This window comes from Protopterus annectens, chromosome 2.part2 (assembly GCF_019279795.1).
Source record: "Protopterus annectens isolate FY-2018-M chromosome 2.part2, PAN1.0, whole genome shotgun sequence".
In the NCBI taxonomy this organism is placed as follows: Eukaryota; Metazoa; Chordata; order Ceratodontiformes; family Protopteridae; genus Protopterus; species Protopterus annectens.
In genome coordinates this window covers 1,092,376,976-1,092,397,273 of record NC_056730.1, presented here as the reverse complement: position 1 = coordinate 1,092,397,273, position 20,298 = coordinate 1,092,376,976, and the positions used below count along the sequence as shown (strand labels likewise).

Genomic DNA, 20,298 nt, shown 5'->3' with positions numbered 1-20,298 from the left:
GAGAAGCCCCTTCAGAACCAACTTGTTCCAGTATTCAGTAAACTCTCTCTGGCCAAAGGCTGTGAAAATCAAGCAATCTACATCTAAGTGAGCTGTACGAAGACAATACACACGTTTTGTATGAGCATCCGAATTAGGGATCTTGTGGCCCTAGGCCAAACATTTTTTGAAACCAGAGGGTTTCTCCACCTTGTAGAGAAAGGTTCAAACTACAAAAACAGAATCAAGTGCAATAACAATACTGAAAAGTTATCTTAAGAAACCAAAAAGCTCTGATGAAGAAACCTCCAAATCTTCACACTACCGCCAATCAGAAAAAAGCACAAGTAAAACTTTTTTTTGTGTGTGTGTAAGGAGAGCAAAAAAGATTATTGACAGACAAAAGATAATTAGCAACAGTGTCTGTATGTGTATGTACCTGAGGTGAGCCTGGGCAAAGGGGACCACATCTGTACAAACAAATGGCAAATGAGATCCGAGGTAAATGTTCATAGGAGGTTACTAAGCTAACAGGCCTAGGAGCCCCTACAAGAATAGCAGGTCTATATTACACTGTTGAAAAACCTTAACATTTAACACCGCTCCGTCAACACGTATTCAGCAAAATTCACTTCCACGATCCTCTGAATACTTAAAGGGCAAACAAATACTTGCCCCGGAACCCAAAGGACCTAAATGTAGCTCAACCAAATACAACCATGTGAGGGACTGTGCCCCCCCACCCCCTAATTAAACAGACCAACTCCAAATTCCAAACAGTAAGGGGCCCAACACAGAGCCCTATGGTAAGCCACTGGTGACTGATCATTTGCTAGAGATGAAGTCATCCACTTTGACAGTATGTGTCCTGTTGTTGAGCCAGTTGGCTACCCATCTAGTAATGTAGGGATTAATTCCCAATTGGAAGTGTTTCTCTATAATACCCGAGGGGGGGGGGTTGTGTAAAATGCCTTGGCTAGGTCAATATAGGTGGTATGCACAGTCTTTCTCTCGTCCAGAGCCTTAGTGACTTTCTCAAAGAAGTTAACCATGTTTTAACACACATGATCTACCTTTAATGAATCCGAACTGGTTGGGTCCAGAGTTTGGACATTACATATGTCCTTGTTAAAAAAGTCCATAATTATTCTTTCCATGGCCTTGCAGATGAGGCTGGTCAAGCTTATGGGCCTATAATTCTCAGGGTCGGCTGATGGTCTCCCATTGTGCAGAGGGATTACTAGTGTTGTCCTCCACTGTGCCAGAACATAGCCAGTTCTCAGGCTGTGGTTAAACAGGGGTCCAAGTAGCTCTGCTAGAACATGCTTTAAGTTGTTTAAAAGGCAACTTGAAATGTTGCCTGGTCCCACTGATGCAGTGATTTTGGCCTTGGAGAGCACCAAGATTCCCTGGTCTCTAGAGATAATAGGCTGAGGAATGGTGTCAGGTATACTTTGGGGAAGGCTGTGGGGGAGGAGGTGAAGTTTTCTCCAAATCAGTCAGCTGGCAGATCAGCGACTACCTCCGGTTGAGTATGGGTGGTGCCATCCACAACCAGTTCAGCACATAGCTGGGTATTCCCTTTTACACTTCAGATGTAGCTAAAGAATGCCTTGTGATTATCCTTAGCTAGGGAGACTATTTTTGCTTTGTAATTAGCTTTGAAGGGCTTGACAAGATCTCCAATTTGTTTGTTTAATCTAAAAAGGGATTGCAAACAAATCAGAGATCTTGTAAAGTCCTCCACAGCTAATGTCAGAGATAGGATGAGATTATGGGTAAGGGCCTGAGCTTTGGATCCAAAGTCTAGAGTTGCTGAACTCCGATCCAAGGATGGATCTAAAGACCCACATGTTGAAAAATGGAAAGAAGAGATATCATATCTACAGAGTTCACTATTTATGTAGTATGTCATGTATATGAATTCAAAAACCACAGGTCACCAGGAGCGTATGGAGCAATCACTAAAACAGTGATGTTAAACAAATTTCACCAGTTAAATAAACCATAAACTTTATTAACGCTTAACTGAATTCACTTCGTTTTCATCCAGTGCATAGGAATTCATCAGATATTAACATGTACTGCATCTCCACAGTTAAATAGTCTCATCTTTTCGTACTAGGTTAAATGGTAAGGCCACCAGATGGCAGTATTGTATTAATTTTATATATTTAGCTTATGGCAATATTCAATAATGAGGAATTTTAGTAAATTAATTATTTTTTAAGGGTTAATCCCAGTTTGTGGTACTCATTTTGATAATTACCTTAGACTATTAAAACTTTAAATGTTGAACACAGATATTATTGTGCATACTTTTCTTTTAAGTGGGATTTCATATTTAAAGGTTTGTTAATATATTGACTGTCAATAATTACATATTAATTAGGTTATTTCATTGATGAGATGAGACTAGTTAACAAGATACAGTGTGTGTTAACATCTGATGAAGTCCTATGCACTGGATGAAAATGCAGTAAATTTAGTTAAGCGTTAATAAAGTTTATGGTTAGTTTTTTAACCGGCGAAGTTTGTTTAACATCACTATTTTAATGATTACTCCATACGCTCCTGGTGTCCTGTGGATTTTGAATTCTGGTTGTTGGTCATGTTACAGGGCATTTATTCTTTATTTTTGTGATGTCATGTATATGGAGACAAATTCCTCTGCCAAAGTATGTGAAAATTAAGCTTAAAAAAGTGGATGTGCTTACCCCTCCTTTGACTACAAATCAAGGAAATGAAAGCTTTTCTAAAAGACCAAGGTTTCCAGTACCAAAGCAATGCTAGAACATTACTCTAGGGAGAAAACTAAAGGTTGAGTTAAACTGTAGGAGTGGGTGAAAATACCAGTACTGCAGACAATGAACACAGCATCGACAAGCTTTATGCAATACCTTTTATGCTTGAATCTTCAGCAGAAACTGTGTCTTCTGATGATTTGCGCTGCTCTTGTTGGCTATTTAAGTTAATGTTTTCACTATCTGATAAAGGCACTCTTTTCTCTGCCAGCAAGCGTTTCTGTTTTCTTTCTTCTCTCTCTTTTAATATGATCTGCAAAGCAAACTGAAATTCAGGATGTACACATACAAACCTAGAGTTCCTTTGTAAAGTCTGGTTAACATCTGCAGGACAATGCACTAAATGGGTACTATTGTAACTCATTCAACTTATCAAAGCTAGCCTAAACAGGCCCACTATGAGTTTTAATACATGAGGACCAAAAATGTTCTTAAGAACACATGTTCAAGTCATGATTTTCTAAAACCGCTTTTGGATTTCACTACAGTAAATTATAAACATGAACAAGCTCACTACAGTAAATTATAAACATGAACAAGCTCATGTGATAGCAATAAAATGGTGCAACCAATTTTCCATTAAAAGGAAATGAAAGTCACAGGACATGTACACCAACAGAGATAACAGCAGTCCATTATCATAATCAACTGAAACAGCCACAGATAAAACAGAGAAATTTATTGCACTCTAGTTCCTCGGCTAGCAAACCTTCAAGGAGTCAAATCACAATCAAACCTGAAAAACATTATATGCAAAAAATAAATGGAAGTTGTGTACTCACCATAACACTACATTTGTGTTGTCTTCTTCAGTCCAGTTCAAAGGATGGATTATTGGATCCGATCAGATTCAATTTTGGCACCTTTCTTTAAGCTCTTGGATCCAGGGCTCAGGCTCCTTCCCTACCCATAATTCATTCTTGTCCCTACAATACCACATATAGAGTCTGCCTGCTTGTATCTATATACATCTAAGAGGTACACAAAACATTTCTGAATAGGATATCAATCATGATCAGGGTTAGATGTCAGCTCCAGGCTGAATACATGACAAGACCCTGGATAAGTCCATTCAATCAGCTGAGGGCCATTACATGATGAGGGGGAAGGAAAGGTTGAGCTGGACTGAAGAGCCCGACATGGATCTAGTGTTATGATACATGCATAACTTCCGTATCTGATGTTGTCTTTTCTTTTTCCATCCAACTCAATGGATGGAACAGATTCCCAGCTACTGATAAACCCTGGTTGACTCATGGAAGGATATTCTGAAGAATAGTAGAATCAAAGGAGCTAGATTACATGTCCATCTTATAATAAGAGACAAAGGTGTGAACAGTAGACAGTAGCCACAGCACAAGTACCATCTTCAACCGGAATGCTTTCTGTAGACATTTGGGAATGAGAGGTAACGGTGGATAAACAAAGGAGACCATAGGGCCAATTGTGGACTACAGTATCTCTCAGTGACTCTTCCACTGGAGGGATCAGAGCAAAAAACCTGCTGCATTTGTTGTTGAGGGGAGAAGTAAGCAGATCACAGCATGGCTGGCCCTATCAATGGAAAATCCTCTCTGCCACTTTGACATAGTGAGACTACTTGTGAGGCATCAGAATGGACCTGCTTAGTTTGTCTGCTGTCGCAGTGGATTTCCCTGGAATGTGTGTTATCAGAAAGTGACCGGAAGAGATTACCCATTGCCACACTCTCATTGCTTCTTGACAAAGTGGATAAGATCTTGCTCCTCCCTGTTTGTTGATGTACCAAACCATGACATGTTGCCCTTCTGAATGGCAACTGCCCTAGATGGGAGAGTGTCTTGAAAGGCCTGCAACACTAGGAGGACTGTTCTCATTTCCAAGCACTGATATGCATCTTGGCCTCTTGCGGACCATGTACCTTTGACTGTCCTTCTCCAAGTAGTGTGCCTCCACCCCAGCCAGGAGGCATCCGTGGTCACCATGTTTGAGGGTAGGGAAAGAACAAATGGACAGCCTAAGGAGAGCTCGTTTAAATTAATCTAAAGAAGATATCTTGTGCATGCCTGTGTGACTTATCTTCACTGGGGCAGTTGATTGATATTGAAAGTGTCCACTGAAGCATTAGCAAGTGAAACCTGGCCAGAGGGACAATGGTGACAGCCCTGTCATGGATCCCAAGGCTTATAGATTAATCAAGCTGGAAGAGAAGTATTTTGTATTACTTTCTTGACTTGAGATCTCAGTGTCTGAATTTGAGTAAAGAAAAGACAGGCTATCTAACTGAACGCGTTCAGATGAACACCAATGAACTTCAGACTGAGTAGGTGCGAGTGTGATTTGCTGTAATTGATATGTGATGCTTAGGTGGATAAACAACTGGAGAAAGTAATCCCTTGCCTGTAGGAGTCAATGCCTGGTTGGGGCAGTTAGGAGCTAGTTGTCTAGGTATGGAAAATTCTGAATTCCAGCAGTCTCAAGTGAGCTCCTGCCATTGCCATGCATTTAGTGAACACTGAGGGCTGTGGTTTGACTAAAGGGCAGTGCTTAGAACTAGTAATGACTGGCTCCCAGCCAGAAGAGCAGATATCTTCTAGAGCATCTGTTTATTTTTATGTTATAGTATGCATCCTAAAGATCTACCGAGCACATCCAATCGTCCTTTTGCGGTAAAAACAAACTGAACTGTGACCATCCAAAACCTTGAATATTGTGCAAACTGATTTTGTTTGCTGAGATCCAGAACTGCTCTCCAGTTTCCTATCTTTTTTAACACCAAGAACAATCTTGAATAGGTTCTGGATCTTCTCTGATCTGGGGGAAACCTCTTGGATGACTTTTTCCTAGCAGCTTTAATCTGTAGTGCCGCTGCTTCCCTCTGATGGGTGGAACATTGAGGATACTTTTCATTTTTGTTGGGGAAGCTAGAAAAATGGTACAGTATAACATCTGGATATGATTCTCTGCACTCAGGAATCTTTCTTTATTGATAGCCAGGCTCTCTTGTGCAGAGATAAATGACCTCCAACTGCCTCCAGAGAAAAATATTTGGGCCTCCCTTCAGGAGCACTGATGGGACTTATCCAAAAAGCAATACCTGAAGCCCTGTTTCTGTGGGCCACCTCAGCCATGGAGGCGGCATATTCTATTTCAGTTCCCCCTCTGCCTCAAGGGGAACTACCTCCATGTGAGTTCTGAAAAGGACCCTTGGATTTTCAAAACAACATTTTCCCACCTCGTTGATTCCTTAAGAAAGATCTTTGAGAGGCTGAAAAAATGAACACCCACAGCACACGGGGTCTTTCCCTTCTTGCTCACATCTTGAGTGTGTGTCCTTTTTACTTTGCAGCTGAACAAGGAAGAGCCATCAGAAGGCACATTGATGAACGAGGACTTAAAGCGATCCACAAAATCACACAGTTGCAGCCAGGCATGTCTCAATAGCTCTGCCTGAACCTGCCTCTTGTGAGTTGCCTTCTGCTGCATGGAAGATCAACCTCATGGATACATTAGAAATAGACCTGATGGTGGCCAGTTGCAAGGAGATTAGATTTTCATCCTCAGCAGAAGTGGACCCAGAAAGAGATTTGGCAAGCTCTTTGGTCAGATCTCTTTATAACCTCGTAAAATGCACCAAATGATTTAGCGACCTGAGGATAAATGTCTCTGAAACGTACACATGCTTACCAAATCTGTCCCAAGTCCTAGACTCTCTGTTAGGGGGATGGCCAGAGGAACTCTGTTCTGCCAGTTCTTTCCTACTGGCTGCTGCCACAACCATGGCATTGACTGGGGCTTCCTTGCAACATTGTGCCCAGTCCTTAGGGAGGCTAGAATTTTGTCTGGACTTTTTTGGAACTGGCTCTACAATATCCAGTTTGTTTCATACCCATGGACAAACAAGATCTAGGAGTTCATTTAGACAGGCTAGACCCAAAAGCCTCCAAGAACATCAATTCCTCCTGAGAGCCTGTTATCAGAGGACCAACCAACTTTTTCTTTCAGGAGCTCTACAATACCTAGGATGCAGACATTGATTCCAGTAGATGGAGAATTAGCTTTGCTGGGGGAGTTGAAGAAAGGAGGACTTTGGAAACTTGATGACAGAGTGAGAGAAACTTGGAAGTTTGGCAACTTGGGGTGCCGAGTCCAGGTGGCATCCTATAAATTCTGTTGTCTGAGATGGTGTCACATGGCTTTGCTTTAGGTTTACAGTGATTTCGACCTCTAAAGGTTGAGAGAAATGGAGGAAGAAATCCCTGCATTGGATAAGTAGATCCCTGGTGGTTGCAGTGAGGAGCCAGTCATCCAGACAGGGGAACACAAGGAACTCTTGCAACATTAAGTATGTGGCCAGGCCACCACTTCCATGCATTTGGTTAACACCCTGAGGGCTGTGATGAGACCAAAAGGCATCTCTGGCTATCACTGGAACTGGAAGAACCATGCAGTTAGTTTCAGTGTACCGAACTGGAAGTGAATGGCTCTCAGACAAAAATGAAGAAATCTCCTGGACTGCTTCGCTAGACTGGTAGTAGGTATCTTGAAGATCTACTGAGCACATCTGGTTGTTTTTCCTCAGAAGAGGGAGAATGGACTGTGACCATCAGGAACTCTGTCTGTTGCACGAACTGATTCAGTCAACTGAAGTCCAAAACAGGCCTCAGGCTCCTGGCCTTTTTTTCAAAAAATAATCTTAAAAAAACCCTGGATCCTTTCTTTTCTGGTGGGAGCTCCTGGATGACTGGCTTTTCTAACAAATTTGACACTTTTACTGCTGCTGTTAATTCTTCCTGACTGGGTGGAACATCACAGCTTTTCTTTTTGTTCATTGGGGAAAAAGTAAAGGGAATAATGTACCTCCTGTGATTACCTTCTGCATCCGCAAACCTTGAATGATGGCTAGAGGGTAAAGAGATAAGTGCCCCCACCTATTTCAGCGTGTGTGCATCAGTCAGCCAACCATTCAGGAGCACTGAAAGGGTTTCTCAGTAAAGGGACCACAAAGTCTTTGATTCTTGCTGTCTGCTGCTGGGGAGATGTCCATTAAAGTTACTCCCCCACTCTGCCCTGGGAGGGCTCTATCACACGAAAAGTCTTGGGCAAAATTCTGGGATATGAAACTATAGTTTCTTTCCACTCTTCTGCTTCCAGGAAAAAGTCCTTGAGGGTGGGGAGTGGGGGAGAGGTGGAAAAACATACACCCACGGCAGAGTCTTGGCCTCCAGCTCAGCTCTGATGAGCAGACCGTTGACCTTCAGTCCAACGAGTGCTGAACCACTGTAGGGAGCAATGACAAAGGAAGTCTTGAAGCTCTCCACAAAATCTCACAGAGGCATCCAGGTGTGCCAGTGAATAGCAATACCAGTGTCTGCACTCTTGACGTGCCATTAGCTGCACTGGATACCTCCTGGGCTGGGATATTGGTCACATAAACACATTGGACAGTGACTGAAGGGTAGACAGCTGAGATTCTATAAGTTTTTGCATACTGGCAAGCAAGTTACCTGTAAGGGACTTGGAGTTTTCCTTAGTGAAGGAACTCTGGAAATGAGTCATATAAGTTAGGTAGTTCAGAGAGTGAAGAGCAAATGTTGCTGAACCACTAGTCTGTTTTCCAAACCTGTCCAATGCCCTGGACACCATGTTAAGGGAATGGGGTGCTCTTTTCAGAAAGCTCCTTCTTAGTGACTGCTGCAGCCACCATGGTGTTTTACAGAGACCCTTGATCCAATGGTGCCTGGTCTTGGGGAATACAGGCATTTATTTGGGTTTCCTGGGAACTGGCTCCACCACATTGGGTTCCTTCCAAACTCATTGCGAGACCAAGTTAATGAGCTTGTCCGTGGGCAGGACAGCTCAGGAGGTAGATGAGCCAGCTCCAAAAGCCTCAGGAAATACCAACTCCTCTATAGAAGGGGCTTCAGTGGACCAACCCCCTCTATATTTCATCAATTTGAGGATGTCACCAAAAGAGACGTCTTCCAGGGGGGGATCTTGAAGATTGCGCCTCTTCCTCAAAGTTGGTATCCTCAGTGAGTGATTCCTGGAAGGAGTCATGATGACTTTTTTACAAGTCTGCCCCTGTGTCTTTCCAAAGTGGGGGGCTTGAGAGAAGGTTCAGAACCAGTGAGAGAACTCACCAAAAGAGATGCTTCCAGGCTTACCAAGGTTGGCAGTCCCTGGCTGATAAGATGAGCAGAAGGAAGAATGACAGGATCTGAGGGAGGTCAGGATGGTGCTGAGTGTGTACAGGATACCTCCTCTTTCAACCTAAAGAAAAGCCTTTCAAAAGCTAAAGCCAAGACCAGTACCAAGGAAGACACCTTTGGACCAGGGGAGATCAAAGAAGGAATGTCCCTGCCTGTGTCCAGCACAGCTCCAAAGCAGAAATCACAGCAAATATGTCCAGAACCGAACTTAAGAGATGGCTCTGAAAACCTCAGAGTTGACACCAACCCCCATACCCAAGTCCCGACCTGTCAGCTTCAAGAACCTTTGCAATCCAATGAAGTCAGAGTCGAAAAGGGTTAGAGAAACTGTTGAAGTCGAAGCTGACCAAGGTCTCTACCCTGACAAGGGCCTCTTGTATATGCATCAATCAGAAATGTGAGCATTGAATAAGATGGCTGGACCAGAGAAGGAGCAATTAATAAGGAAGCTGTTGGGGCTTGACCTGGGGGCTCCGGGGGGGATTACTTGGAGGGTCCCTATTTCAGTTTGTGTCCTAAGAACATTCTGCATCATACTATCAACTTTGGCTTCTGAAATGCTTTGATGATCAAAAATACTTAAACAAAGAAACTGCCAAAGTTGGGCTGGAGGATCACTGGTTCGGTACGTCCTACAATACAGGGGAATGGCGAGGAGAACTAGCTCTGGTAAAAAATGGCATGATGGAGACGGAGATCAGATCAGAGTTTATTCCTGCCCAGCAGTAGGATCTAAGTGCCTCAGAGTCTTTGGCAACAGACCACAAGGGAACAACGGATCCTGGGATCTCTTCACAGTTTTCTCTCTCTGCTTTTCTTTTTCCTTTTCATTACCTCTCTCTTTCTCCTTCTCTTTAGAGGTTTTGGATTTGTCTAGCTTCTTCATAGAAGGAGAAGGTGAAGCTGAAGAGGTCGAATATCCCACTCGGGCAAGGAGACCTTTAAGAGCTAACTTGTCAATCCTGTCACTTAAAACCCTGGCTTGTAAGGAAGCACAGGATTCAAATTCAATATCTAAGTGATCAATCCCCAGATAGCAGAAACATGGGGTTTGCAGATCTTGTGTTGAGATTTTGTGCCCACAGAAGCTACACTTTTTAATCCCATAAGCCTTGTAAGACAACATGACAGTAAACAGCTTAACAATGAAAAACCAAAAAAAACAGGCATAAATCTATAGTATCACTAAACACTAGTATCAAACATCTAACAGGACAATAGATATTAGAGAAGTCTAAGCTTTTTTTTTTTTGACTAGGAGAGAAAATGGTGGGAAGAAAAATCCTGAAACACTCTAAGAAACATGTTAGAATAAAAAAATTAGCTACAACAGCAGAAAACACTAGAAAGGGTATCTTAGTAAGAGAACCTTTCAAAAGATGACTACAAATACAAAAAAAAATCCACTTACCTCACTAACAAGTGCTGAGCCCTCAGGATCACATCATTACTAAATAGGCACCAAACAAGATCAGAGGTATTATACGGACAAGATGGGATTGTGTATAGGGGTGGAGCCTGAGCACGGTATCCAAAAGCAAGAAAAAAGGTGCTGAGGTCAGATCTGAGCCATAACTCTCAACTCTACAGATTTTCACAGACTGTCCAGATTTTTGCATCATATTTTTGGCCCATTTTGCATAAAATTAGTTTTCTGGCAAATCCATGAGGACTGCAGTCACTAAATAATGGCAGACATTTAAGTTTCAGGCTTCATATTATTCACAAAATGCATGTTAATGAAGTACACATCTGTTATTGTAGCAATTTTCTAAGTTTGCAAGAGCAATGTTTAAAATCTGTCTGTCTTTTTGGCCCTTTGTCCCCTCATTATTTTTGGCTATGTCCAGATTTCTTACACTAAGAGGTATGATCTGAGTGGACCCGATAACTCTTACGTTGAGCCAGACAGAAAAGACATCGGATCAGATGTGCAAGTATTCATCTTGTCAGTTAATCTTGAGAAAATTCTCTACATGGGTTACAGTTGGGATCTCCATCTTGAAAGCTTTTATTACAACACAGTTCTTTTACTTAACAAATTTCCATATCTGGGAGTGTGTGTGTGTGTGTGTGTGTGTGTGTGTGTGTGTGTGTGTGTGTGTGTGTGTGTGTGTGTGTGTGTACCTCTGAAAAGCGCAAACCATGGTATCAAATGCTAAGCTAACAGCTAACCTTGACTCACGCTTATGACTTATACCCCCAGTTCCACCTCCGTAGACTCTAAACCCCCCCCCCCCAAAAAAAAAAAAAACATGAAGGTGCAGGGATCTGTTCAGAGGAAATTATAAAAATACTTCTGGTTGGAAACGCTGTTAAGTCAGCTTTACTCGAAAGGCTCACCTAGACTCTGTGACAGTTTGCTGTGAGGAAAGGTTAGTTTGCTTTTTATTTCTTGTATTTTGTATTACTTTATTTTCTTTTTCTATTATGCATACTGTGATTTGTTTTCTGTACATTGTGTATTACTTGTATTCTGCTTTTAACTGCATATTAAAACTTGGAGACTACAGCTCTGTCTCTTGTGAGTCAGACAGAAATTTTGCCCACTCTCCCACCCTGTTACTGTTGTGTTCGTACACACCACCGTCTTTCTAGTTGTCTGACCCTTATGTTAATTTGACCACATATCTCGTTTCCTCTCTGCTTTTACTGACTGGTGTGAGTAAGCACAAAATTATCATTTTGCAAAATCACTCCCCTTCAACTATTTAAATTTATTGGCCATCTTACTGTATTCCACACTACCAGAATACAAAAGTGCCCAATCCCTTTCAATCTATCTTGCTCTTTTAAAAATAGTGGCTCTCCACTAAAATTTAATTTTTTTGGACAAGTTACCCACTTTCATATCTAACTGCTTAGTGCACACTACAGTGTTTAGGATAAACCATTTTTTTCATCTTACCTTCGAGTGTCTATTGCAAGACCACCAGTTACTGGAGAGCCCACATTCTGCCTCTCGGTAGTCATCTTGGGATTAGTGCTAGTGTTTCTCCTGGTGAGAGGGGGAGTACAGTGACATTATTTCCTGGAGAATGCTGATCACCAGAAAGCATAATAAAGTACAGTTGTGTACCTACAATAAAAGTAGATGTTCGAGTGTATTCACTGTTGCAGTCATTACAATTGGGTTATCCTGCTGACAGGCTACCCGCAGTCGGCCTGAGTTCCAAAGTCTAGGTCCGGTGTCGGTTGCTGTAGCCTCCTCCCTGATGTCAGTGCGCCAGGGGTATAAAAGATGCAGCCGACGCCATTTTCTTCAGTTTTGCTTGCCCCAGATGTCAGGTGCCCCTAAAATGGTAGGCTCACTAATGCCAAAAAGCATGCATAACCAAAAAACAACTTTTCCTTCATCTACAAGCAAATACACCACATAGGTTGTACAGAATAGAGAAGTACAGATAAGTTCCAGCAAGGAAAAAGGGGATGGAGGGAGGGTAACCTGGACTGCAACAGTGAATACACTCGAACATCTACATTTATGGTAGGTACACAGCTGTACTATGTTCATCGTGTTTCACTGTTGCAGTCATTACAATTGGGTTGAATCCCAAAGCTATAGTTGGGAGGAGGGTGCTAAATAGGATTAAGAGAGGCTACCAGGCCCTGCAGAACTGCAGTGGCAAAGCCTGCCCTGAATTTAGAATAGAGAGGTAAGTGATAGAGCTTTGTAAAAGTATGCACTGAACTCCAAGTTGCAGCCTCTAAGATGTCTTTGGTTGTTACTCCTCTGAGGAAGGCTGCTGAAGTGGCTGCTGCTCTGGTGGAATGTGGCCTAATGCCCTTGCGCACTGATTTGCCATGCTGTGAATAGCAGAAACTAATGCAGTGGCCTATCCACTTTGAAATAGTCTGCTTTGAGATAGGCTTTCCTTGTGATCCAGCAGCGTATGCTACTAGAAGTTGTTCAGTCCTTCTGAAAGCTTTGGTTCTGTCCAAGCAGAAGCGTAGCTGTCTGTGAATGTCCAAAGAATGCAGAAGTCTCTCACCATTATTCTGTGGGTTTGGGTAAAAAGTCGGAAAGTGAATTGTTTGGTTAAGGGCCACACTGGTCACTACCTTAGGCATAAATGTGGGGTTTGTCCTCAGAGAAACCTTGTCAGGATGGAAAATGATAAAAGGTTCCACAGCCATGAGTGCCTGTAACTCATCTAGCGGAGGTTATTGCTAGGAGCAGAGCTGTTTTCCAGGATAAGAATTTTATATCAGCTGCAGAGGTTGGCTCACAGGGAGGCAGTACAAGTTTTTCCAAGACATAGTTGAGGTCCCATGTAGGTATTGGTGCTCTCCTTGGGGGTCTTATGTTTTTGGCCCCTCTGAGGTGCTGCCTTAGTAATGGATGAGAAAAAATAGGTGGTTCTGTATTGTAATGAGCTGAAATGGCAGAAGCATGAATTTTAATGGATGAAAAGGAAAGGCCTTTATCCAGCATCTCAGTTAAGTATTGCAAAATCTGAGGAATATTTGGAACAATCGTATCAATACCTTGTGCCTGGTTCCAAGCACAGAATCTATTCCATTTTTCTGCATAAGATTATTTTCTGGTGCTAGGCCTCCTGGCCTCCAAAATAACATCCATAACTGCTTTAGAAAGAGGTGTGTCTTGAATGGCTACATTATCCGCCATGCTGCCATGTTTAGGGTCCTGAGTTGGCAGTGCAGTATCTGACTGTCTTGTTGAGTCAATAAGTGAGGAATCTGAGGCAGTGTCCAAGCTGGGTATTGAGACAAGCTCTTTAGGATTGGGTACCAGTGCTGGCGGGGCCAGTCTGGGGCAATCAGAATCATTTGTGGCTTCTCTTGTCTGACCTTGAGGAGTACCTTGGGGAGAAGAGGCAGAGGAGGAAAAGCATATACTGTTAGGTTTTTCCAGCTGAAAGATAGAGCATCCACTTTCCATGCTTGCTTGTGATAAGTCCTTGTGCAGAATCTTTGTAGTTGGCAATTGTGAGGAGAGGCAAACAGGTATATGTCCGGACATCCCCAGTTCCTTGTTATCATGTTGGACATGTGGATCCAATTTCCACTCGTGGGGATCCATTAGGTTTCTGCTTAGTTCGTCTGCCAGAGTATTTATCCTTCCTGGCAGGAATTGTCCATGCAGATGTACTTGGTAAGTCAATGCTGTGTCCCATAAGTTCATGGCTAGTCTGCAGATGGGGTAAGAATGTGTGCCCCTTGCTTGTTTATGTACCACATGACTGTGGTATTGTCCGTCTTTATCAGTAGTTGTCCCGGATGAAATAGATCCTTGAAGGCTGTCAGGGCATTTTGAACTGCTAGCATCTCTTTGTGATTGATATGTAGATGCATTTGACTTGTGGACCATGTGCCCTAAATACATCTTCCTGCCATATGGGCCCCCCAGGCATAATCTGATGCATCTGTTGTCAATGTCTGCCTGACTGTGGGTAAGGTGAATGGCTGTCCCGTGTTGTGGTGACAGGCTTTTGCCCACCATCGAAACTCCTGTTGCAGGCAGGGAATGAGGGTAATTATTGTTTCTAGGCTGTGGCAATGTTCATAGGTTCATAGGTTCATACTAGGCTATCTGCCCAAGGGCATTTATAAGCCTAGCCCATAGTTATTTTTCCACCCCTTTAGTTTGAATAAAACTATGCCTATTATTTTGCTGTGCCTCTGTCAAGCAGTGACACTGAAGTAATCCCTGGGGTATATGCGATCCCCATCCATTGGTCAAGATTCTTCTTGAACAAGGCCAGCGAGGTGCTCTGCCTCACATGTACGGGATTTTGTTCCACAGCATAGGAGTCTCTGGGTGATGAATCTGTCCCTCCAGCACGTTCTATTAATAACCATGTCAAGGTTTAAGTCTCCCACCCTTGTGGTTCTGAGGGATCTAGATTTTTGAGGTGAAGCATATTCATCAAATCAGGGTTTGACATGGCCTTATATGTCAGGCACAGGTCACCTCTGAGCAAGCGGTATGAGACTGAATAGAGCTGGAGTTCTTTCAGTCAGGCAGCATAAGACATATTTTGAGACCCTTTATCCTTTTGGTGAGGAACTTTTGGGGCCTTTCCAGCTGCTGCAGGTGTCGGGTCAGATACATTCCGAATGGGGCATTGTACTCAATCATAGGTCTAATGAGTGATGAGTACAGGGGGACGATGACCTCCCTTGATCTAGATGTGAATCCCTTCATGATCAGGTGGGCAATGTAGAAGGTTTTCCTAACCACTTTAGCAACATGAGTGTCAAACGAAAGGCTACTGTCAACCTGGGTCCCCAGATCCCTGATGACTTCTTCTGTGCTCAGTGGATTGCCACCTATATGGTAGCTAGGGGTAACCTTGTTTTTCCCGAAGGGTATGACTATGCATTTCTTGGCATTTAACTTTAGGCCATGTACTTCAGAAAAGTAGATGCCGAACAAGAGTGGACCCAGGACTGAGTTTGCACTGAACCTGTCAGCCAGTATGTTGGCAATGTGTGTAGGTTCAGTAATCTTCACATCATTTTGAACTAATTCTGAGCATATCTGGGAGTTTCCTCCTAGGTTTCTAACATAGCTAAAGAAGGCCTTATGATTGTCTTTTGAGTCCTTGGCGATTTTTCTCTCAAAATTTGCCTTGGATGATTTTATGAGAGCTCTTAGTTTTTTACTTATAATGATCAAAGGTGTCTTACCTTTCAAGGATTTTGCTCTATCTTGTAGTAGCTTCCTCCTTTTGTTGTAGAGCTTGTTTATGGCTGGGGTCCACCAGACTGGGCGCTTGCCTTTGGTACAAAGAGTCTTAGTTTTGTTTGGGATTGCCTGATCCATGCAGTCCTGTAGGTGCTGGTAGAAGGCATTTGTAAGTGATTCAGCGGTTTGAGTAATGTTTACCACTGGCTCAGGGGCCTTAAAGGAGACCACACTAGTTTTAGAAGTGTGAAGTCGGCTTTGAGAAGTTTTTCACTGTGGTCTTTTTATTTCAGGTGGGCGATGAGGACCTCCAGCGAGATTAGTTTATGATCTGATCTCACCAGTGAGGGGTATACTTCCGGTGTTGAACATTGTGATCCCATGTTCGTGATGATGAGATCAAGTATGTTTTCTCCTCTTGTGGGGATGGTGACTAGTTGTTCCATGGCATTTGAGTTTATGAACTCCAGGAACCTTTGGGCTAGAGTGTTTGGGCTTGAGTAGTGTTCCCAGTCTATATTAGGGTAGTTGAAGTCACCTAGTGTGATGGTGTTTGGAGATACATTTATCGCCTCCATTGTTTTCAGGAAGGCCATGTGAGGTTCCTGAGTTTGAGAGGGTGGCCTGTAACATGCTACAAATTGCAGAGCAGTCTTGCCTATGGTTAATTGCACCTGTCTCCGATGCATCGTGCGTTGCCACCAACCTTGAGGTGTGGGTGTCCTTTATGAATATGGACACCCCCCCTCCTTTCTTGGTGTTGTCAGTTTTGGGGCGGGCATGATATGAGGTGAAACCTGCTAGTGCTGGGGTGCTCTCAGGAGCCTTGAACCAGGTTTCTGTCACAGCACAGACATCGATGTTCTCCATACTGAGAAGGGCCTCGAGTGCGTGCATCTTGAGATTGAGACTTCTGGCATTGAGCAGCATTAACTTTAGTTTTTTTACTTTTTTGTGTTCTAGGGTGGTAGGTTTAGAATTTGAGCCTTGCCTAAAAAAGGCACTATGGGGGTGGCAAGAGCCTTTGCCAATATCCGGAAGCCTAGGGTGACAGGTGCAAGCCGTCCCTTGCGAAGCAGCGTGGCTTGTCCAGCATGTCATCCCAGGCAGACAGACATTGGATCCCCTTTGAATGACACCAGAATTTAAGCCAATTATTAAAGCTGATCATCTTATCACTGTATTGTGGCATCATTCTAGGTGAAGGTAGGATACTGCTCAAGGTCAGGGTCATACCTGCCTGGGCTACATAATCAGAGAGCTCCTCAATGTCTCTTTTCATGTAGTCGAAGGAGGTACGTCTCAGGCCGTTGGCACCAGCGTGGACAATGACTGAGTCATGCTTGTACCTGCTGTTGAGAGACCTGAGTGCTTGTGTTATGTGGATTCTAGCGCCCGACAGGCAGCTTACTGTGACCTTCTCCTTACTCAGTCTGGTGGCGGGACGTCAGTGTGTCTGACTATGGAGTCACCTATGACAAGTATGTTTGGTGTTGTATTTGGCCTTAAGGGCAGTGACTGCTTTGCACACTGATTTTGTTGTTTATGTGTTGTTTGTGTGGTGTATTGAGTTTGCAGTTGCTTGGGTGTCTGCTTTGGAGGCCTCTGCTGTTTAGGTAAATTTTACTCAGAGCCTCCAAGTATGTCTTAGTGTGTTTATGTGTTTGATTCAGTGGTGTGGTTGAGTTATGTGAGACTGGTATTGTGGTGTGTGTAGTTGCCTTCTCCTCTTGCCTGGTCTTGCCAGTCCTGAGTTGAGAGAGCTCAGCCTCCAGTCTGGCTAAATAGCTGCATCTCTCACAAGTGTTAGTGTTACGTGGGAGGAGGAGAGGGTTGTCCGTGTACATGAGGCAATTGTAACATTGTCTCAGAATTCCCAGATTCACCAACTGGGCAGGAGAGGATGCCAGCATCTGACCCTTCGACATGCTAGAAAGAATTATGAGTTGGTATGAGACAGAAAAGTAGTGGGCTTAGCAGGGAAGTGGGCACTTCTGGGGGTTTTGCTAGTGAGAGATTTGTATAATATAGGAGTGCTTGACCTGCAAAGAGAATGCTTATAAGACAAGGGATATGCTTATAAGACAAGTGCTGAGCTTTTTGAGAAGAAAAAGCTATTTGGAACAAGTGCTGCACTTTTTAGTGTAGGTGTAAACTGTTTAGGTTCCTAACAGAGCAGTTCTAAGGGAAAAATTGAAGAACAGACTTTCTGGAGCCAGAAAGAGTTTAACCTTGTTTAACCGGCGCTGCCCGATGCTGCTCTAGTGGCAACTCCGCTAAAAGCCGTTAAAGCGTGCTTGATAGCAGGGGCTGGAAAGAAGCAGGAATAGACCCAAAAGGGAAAATAAAACTACAGTTTCAAGTCAGTAACCACTTTTTAGATACCCCTGAAGTTTCCTCATATGCAGTCTTTCATATGGAATTAGCAGAATGCAGGATGCCATGAAGCCCAAAGCCTGCAGTACTTTTCTTGCAGATAACTGGGTCTTTGTTGCCAACATTTTGAAATAAGTAGTCAGTTGTCTGTGTTTGTCTGGCATGAGATAAGCCATCTGGGCAGTTGTATTTAAGCTTGCACCCAGGAATATTATCTCTTGAGGAGGTGAGTTTTGATTTCTTTTCGTTTACTGTGTACCCTAGGCCTGCTAGTAATGTTTTTACAAACGCCAGATGCTGTAGTAGAGTGTCCTTGTTCTCTGCTTGAAAAAGGCAGTCGTCCAAGCAAGGATATATTTGAATTCCTCTTTGTCTGCAAAAAGCAATTACTGGTGCCAGGCACTTTGTGAAGACCCTGGGCGCAGTAGATAATCCAAAGGGCAGTGCAGAGAATTGGTAATGCATTGAGCCAGCTATAAATTTGAGGTATCTTCTGCATGATTGTCTGATTGGGACATGCAGGTATGCCTCTTTTAGGTCTAAAGTCACAAGCCAAGCCTTCTTGCCCAGCATGGGCAGAAGCTGCTGCAGGGTTAACATTTTGAATTTTGGAATGTCCAGGAATGTGTTCAGGAGAGTCAGATCCAGTACTGGTCTCTAGGTTTTGTCCTTTCTGGGCACCAAGAATAGCCTTGAGTTAAATCCTTGTCCGTGCTCTTGCTGTGGTACTTGCTGAATGGTCCTCATGTCCATGAGGGATGAAACTTGTTTTTGTGCCTCTGCCCATTGATTGCGTGGCAGGTCTGGCATACCGTTTGGCCTTGGCAGGGTGTGAAAATTGAACCTGTAGCCCTGGGATACGATATTTAAGACCCATTTATCCTGGGTGATCATATGCCAATTTTGAGCAAAAAGTGCTAGTTTTCCCCCCAAAGGAGCTGCCAGAAGATAAGTGCTTGGTGCTGGCAGGGGAAGTTATTGAGACTGTTTCCTGTATGGCTATGATTTTTCTTCTCCGCTTTTGGATGTTGAAGCACCCCATTGTTTAGGCCTGTATGAGCCTTGGGGCTGTGATCTGCCTCTGGGGCATCTGTATCTACCTCGTTGTGGCCTGTCTGACACTGGAAAGGACCAATTCTTTGCAGGCCAGGTTCCTGCTAAATCTGGGAGGCTGTACCTGTAAGAAATCCTTGACTGTTTGCATAGATTTAGCTTTGTCCTCCATTTTCTTCAAAACCTCTTCTGCTAACACCAGACAAGGTATCATGTTGTAATGGAGCATCTAATAATTTTGCTTTAACATGATCAGGCAGATTCTGTTCTTTTAACCAAGCATGTCTCCTAATGACAGAACCTGTAACAGCGGCCCTGCAAGACGCCTCTAGAGAAACAAAACCACATTGCAAAGTATGCTTTCCTACTTGTTCAGCTGCATGCAATAAATCCTGCGTTTCTTTGTTTTCTGCACATTCTGAATTTGTCAACATTTTTTGTTTAAGCAGTGACAGATCAACAAATGTAAAATAAAAATAAAATAAATAAAACATTACATATTGCTGATATTTAAGCATATGAAATTGACAATTTAAAGCTCTTACAGCCAAGGTAGCAGAAGTATAAATCTTTTTCCCCCATCTGTCCGGGGCCTTTGAATCCCTATCACAGGGTATAGAGTTTTTTGCAGTGGACGCTTTGACCCCTTTGGGACCCTGAGAGATTGTTTCTGGGTCTGCAGCACGGTTTTTATAAAGAAATTTATGTGAATCAGGAACCCTGTAGTATCTGTTTGGCTTAACAGGAGCTGGTGGCAAAGAGAAGACAGTCCGGACTCTGAAAATACATAATCTACAATGTCTAAAACAGAAGGAATAGCAAGGGGCCTGTGCTGAGGTAATAAAAGGAAGTCTCTGAGCCTTTTCTTGGATTCTGAGTAATCTTGGCTCTCCCAGTGGAAAAGCTCCCTCATAGTATGCAGGGTTTCCCCAAAAGAATAATCTTCAGTAGGAGAGGCTGAAGGAATAGATTCTTCATCAGTGTAAGTTTTTCCAAGACATAGTTGAGGTCCCATGTAGGTATTGGTGCTCTCCTTGGGGGTCTTATGTTTTTGCCCCTCTGAGGTACTGCCTTAGTAATGGATGAGAAAAAATAGATGGTTTTGTATTGTAATGAGCTGAAATGGCAGAGGCATGAATTTTAATGGATGAAAAGGAAAGGCCTTTATCCAGCATCTCAGCTAAGTATTGCAAAATCTGAGGAATATTTGGAACAATTGTGTCAATACCTTGTGCCTGGTTCC

At 43.2% G+C, this 20,298-nt stretch overlaps 1 protein-coding gene across 1 annotated transcript in view; it reads right to left on the bottom strand.

Moving 5' to 3' along the window:
• SECISBP2 (SECIS binding protein 2) overlaps positions 1-20,298 on the bottom strand; it is a 1,593,758-nt gene that overhangs the window by 531,912 nt on the left and 1,041,548 nt on the right. The window contains exon 8 of the mRNA XM_044064311.1: positions 2,880-3,036. Within this exon, the coding sequence (XP_043920246.1) occupies positions 2,880-3,036 (157 nt within the window). The remainder of the gene's footprint in view (positions 1-2,879; positions 3,037-20,298) is intronic.